Source organism: Triticum aestivum, chromosome 4A (assembly GCF_018294505.1).
Source record: "Triticum aestivum cultivar Chinese Spring chromosome 4A, IWGSC CS RefSeq v2.1, whole genome shotgun sequence".
NCBI lineage: Eukaryota > Viridiplantae > Streptophyta > Magnoliopsida > Poales > Poaceae > Triticum > Triticum aestivum.
Genome location: NC_057803.1, coordinates 311272235 through 311276146, shown reverse-complemented (window position 1 = coordinate 311276146; position 3912 = coordinate 311272235). Strand labels below are relative to the sequence as shown.

The following is a 3912-nucleotide window of genomic DNA, read 5'->3' as shown; positions in this document are numbered from 1 at the left end:
ACGCCATAGCTCTTGGTGTTTCATAGCGTGTCATAAACGCCAAAGCCCCTGGCGTTTCTAGAAACGTAATCTGGCTCGGCGTTTCCAACATGCCACGTCAGCGAGCAGCAACGCTGGCTAGCTCGGCGTTTTTAAGTTGGACAGAAACGTCACGAATTGTGGCGCTGCTAAAAAGATCAGATCATGAAATATTTTCATGTCAAGTTTAATTTGCGACAAAGATTATTGATAAGGTCAGAACAGTGATTTTAGCCCGCTGCTGAAGATACTCACGCCCTCCCAGGCAGACCGCTCCGCGCGGGCGCTCCCCTTTGACCGCTACGTGGCTCTCCGGTGACTCGCCCGCCCCGCCCCGGGTACCTCCTCAAATCCCCATCGGCCCATCCCCACCCCGCTCCACCCCGCACCTCCTCACAAACGCGTATTGCCTCCTACGCCCCCGGATCCGCTGCTCCACCCCCCAACTCCGTTGCCACACGCCCTTGCACAAGCGAGCGAGCAACCATGTCGCCGGCGGAGCAGACGCGAGACGAGAGCGTCTACATGGCCAAGCTTGCGGAGCAGGCCGAGCGCTACGAGGAGATGGTGGAGTTCATGGAGCGCGTCGCGAAGGCCACCGGCGGGGCAGGGCCCGGGGAGGAGCTATCCGTCGAGGAGCGCAACCTGCTCTCTGTGGCTTACAAGAATGTCATCGGGGCCCGGCGCGCGTCCTGGAGGATCATCTCCTCCATCGAGCAGAAGGAGGAAGGTCGGGGCAACGACGCGCACGCCGCTACCATCCGCTCCTACCGCAGCAAGATCGAGGCCGAGCTCGCAAAGATCTGTGACGGCATCCTCGCCCTGCTTGATTCCCACCTCGTGCCATCCGCCGGAGCTGCCGAGTCCAAAGTCTTCTATCTCAAGATGAAGGGCGACTACCACAGGTAGTTCTCGCCTCCTTATTTGCGACACAGATATTTCAACAGTTTTGCTAAAGCACATCTAGATATGCCATAAGTATTGCACATCTAAGTCATATGTCATTGATCTTACATTGAGATTCGTGTGAATATTTTCTTTTTCTTTTTATGCTTGATTCACTCACTTAGATGTGCCGGCGCCCTTCTTTTGATGGAAGGAAGAATGGAGTAACGGGATGTGATATGATATAGTTCTTTGATTTATTTTCTGCAGTAGTTTAGAAATTTATGAGGGTTTGGTGCTGTGTAGGCCAGGATTTGAGTTGTGGCTTTTCTGTATGATTTATGTATATATAGGTTTACTAAATCTCTTGTATGAGATGATGCGGATGCGAGTTTAATTTCTGGTTGTCTGTTGGTAAGTTAACTTGTGGTATTTGTATATGGAATCATAGTTTATTTTCTCAATGGTGATGGAAAGTAAAAACAAATGATTGTGATATTTGTTAGTGCTAGCGGAGGTAGTCGTTAGCTTATAATTTTCAAGGTGGCCATTCTATTGGTTTCAGTTTAATATGTGATTTGTATATGATCACACAATGCGGTGACTGGGAGACATGAGCTTCTGTTGCCCCGCGATCGACATCTGATTTCTCCTTTGTGATATTTATGCAGGTACCTTGCAGAGTTTAAGTCTGGTGGGGAGAGGAAGGAAGCCGCCGAGAGCACCATGAACGCGTACAAAGCTGCTCAGGTTACTGATAAGGCAATTTTTATGTGTACATATAGATATGACCAGTAGATCCTTCAGGCTGAGTTTTGCGAATTGCTTGCAGGATATCGCCCTAGTAGATTTGGCTCCAACACACCCCATCAGGCTTGGGCTTGCACTCAACTTTTCTGTGTTCTACTATGAGATCTTGAACTCCCCTGACCGTGCCTGCAACCTTGCAAAACAAGTTTGCTGCTTCTCCTTTCTTCTCCATTTGTTTCAGTTATCATGATTGTCAACCCAGTGTTTGATTCCAGTCGGTGTCAGTTGTCGTGATTATATCCATGGCCAACTGGGGCAGTGTACTACCTCTTCTCTGATTTACTAGAGGCAGATTGCGAGCTAACATGTTTGTTGATAGGTTCTGCGGCAACCCCCTTAGAAAATGAAGCTGCAGGAAATCAATCCAACTTCTAGCATCTATGCTTGTGTGGGGAAAGTTGATAAAGCTTTCGTAAAACTCCCACAATTTTTTCCAATTTGTCATCACCATGGAAGTTACTATGCTAGGATTTTGTTCATTTTTTATTCTAACTTCTGAACTGCTCAATCTTAAGGTACATGATATAAGGAATACATACTAGCATGCTATTATGGAATTATGTTTTGTGATGACCACTAAACTGCACTACCTGCATCCCCTGGCATATCTTGCAAGCACTCTTTAACATTGTCAATATAGTATTTGTGAGGAGTTGTTTGTCTGCTGGCAACATTTCTGTTCGTGCTTGTGCTGCATGCATATATGTACTTCAAGTTATTAGTATTAGAAGTATGTCATCTTTAGGAAGTAGTGTTGAAGAACTTTCTTATAATCTCTGGTATTCTATATAGTCGATTATTTGATCATTTAAAAAAAATCTGTGCTGTCTACTTTGCATTAAATATGTGATATGCACTTGTTGTTCCTTTGGTCCCTCATAGTCTGCTGAATTATATCTTGATGTTTTAGGTAAAGTGATTTATCCCTATATCTACCATGATATTGAGTGAACTGTGAAACTTTTAGTGGTTTCTCAGTGTGCATGTAGACTAAGATTTGCATGGCCTGTCAGAAACATAGATTTAAAGTACATAAATTATACTTGTCCATGTAATTAGTCTCATGCTCTGCTGCATTATATTTTGATGTTGTAGGTAAAGTGATTTATCCTAATGTCTACCATGATAGTGTGAACCGCGGAACTTGTAGTGGTTTCTCAATAAGAATGTAGACTAAGAATCACATGGCCTGTCAGAAATATATAGACTTAAAATGCGATAATTATACTTGTCCATGTAATTTAATACTGTTTCAGTTCTGCTTTTGATATGCCTGTGATATGAATTTGCTCAAACGAACTTTCCTGGATATTACAGGCCTTTGACGAGGCTATATCAGAGCTGGACAGTTTAGGCGAGGAATCCTACAAGGACAGCACTTTAATCATGCAGCTCCTGCGTGACAATTTGACTCTATGGACATCCGACACCAATGTGAGTTTCCTTGGATCTGTTTTAACAGCTTTCCTTTCTGTCTTCATATTTCTCATGCCAACCGGTGTTTTTTATCCAACTTTGCAGGAGGATGACGTTGATGAGATTAAGGAAGCCCCAGCTCCAAAAGAATCTGGAGACGGACAGTGAGGTGAATGAAAATAACAGTCTGTGCATTGTTGGGGGCAATGGAAGTCGGTCTTGGTTCTAGTGCTCATACTGTTGTCATCACTACCTCTGTTTAATTATGCACTTGAGAAGTTTCTGGGCTATGTTTTTCTGGTGCTCATAAATGCTGGCTGGATTCGTGTTTTCTTGTTCAAATCTGGCCACAAGCAAAAGACCTGCTCTTTTTCACCATTAGAATGTTTGCTATATCTACCATGTTTGGTGAGACTTGATGCGACTAGACTAATTTGCTGAAATTGCGGTATCCTGTTCATGTTTGGCTGAACTACATTCTGACAAGATGGTTTGCGCAAAGATGTTCATTTGCACGTGCTAGCTGTGGCATGGCCTCAATCGATTGAGAAGAATGTCAAGGTTCACCTGATTGATGCTTTTCTTGGCCCAGTTTTCGTTGCAACTAGAAGCAAAGGTGCGCTTTGCTGCGTTGTTCCTATCATTCTTGGCATTGTCATGGTGATTGATATGGCAAATAATCCGATGCGCTGCAAGAATTTCTATCTAGTCACCTTCCTGAAGAATGTAACGTGAGCTAAATGAGGAATGTTATACAAAGTTAATCTGTAATAAGAGGACACA

At 44.1% G+C, this 3912-nt stretch overlaps 1 protein-coding gene across 1 annotated transcript; it reads left to right on the top strand.

The window, feature by feature from the left end:
• Positions 1-263: 263 nt before the first annotated feature.
• LOC123086014 (14-3-3-like protein GF14-D) lies at positions 264-3531 on the top strand. Its single transcript, XM_044507718.1, has 5 exons — positions 264-923; positions 1575-1653; positions 1736-1858; positions 3031-3147; positions 3235-3531. The coding sequence occupies exons 1-5, from the start codon at positions 505-507 to the stop codon at positions 3295-3297; spliced, it is 801 nt and encodes a 266-aa protein (XP_044363653.1). The 5' UTR covers positions 264-504; the 3' UTR covers positions 3298-3531.
• Positions 3532-3912: the final 381 nt, after the last annotated feature.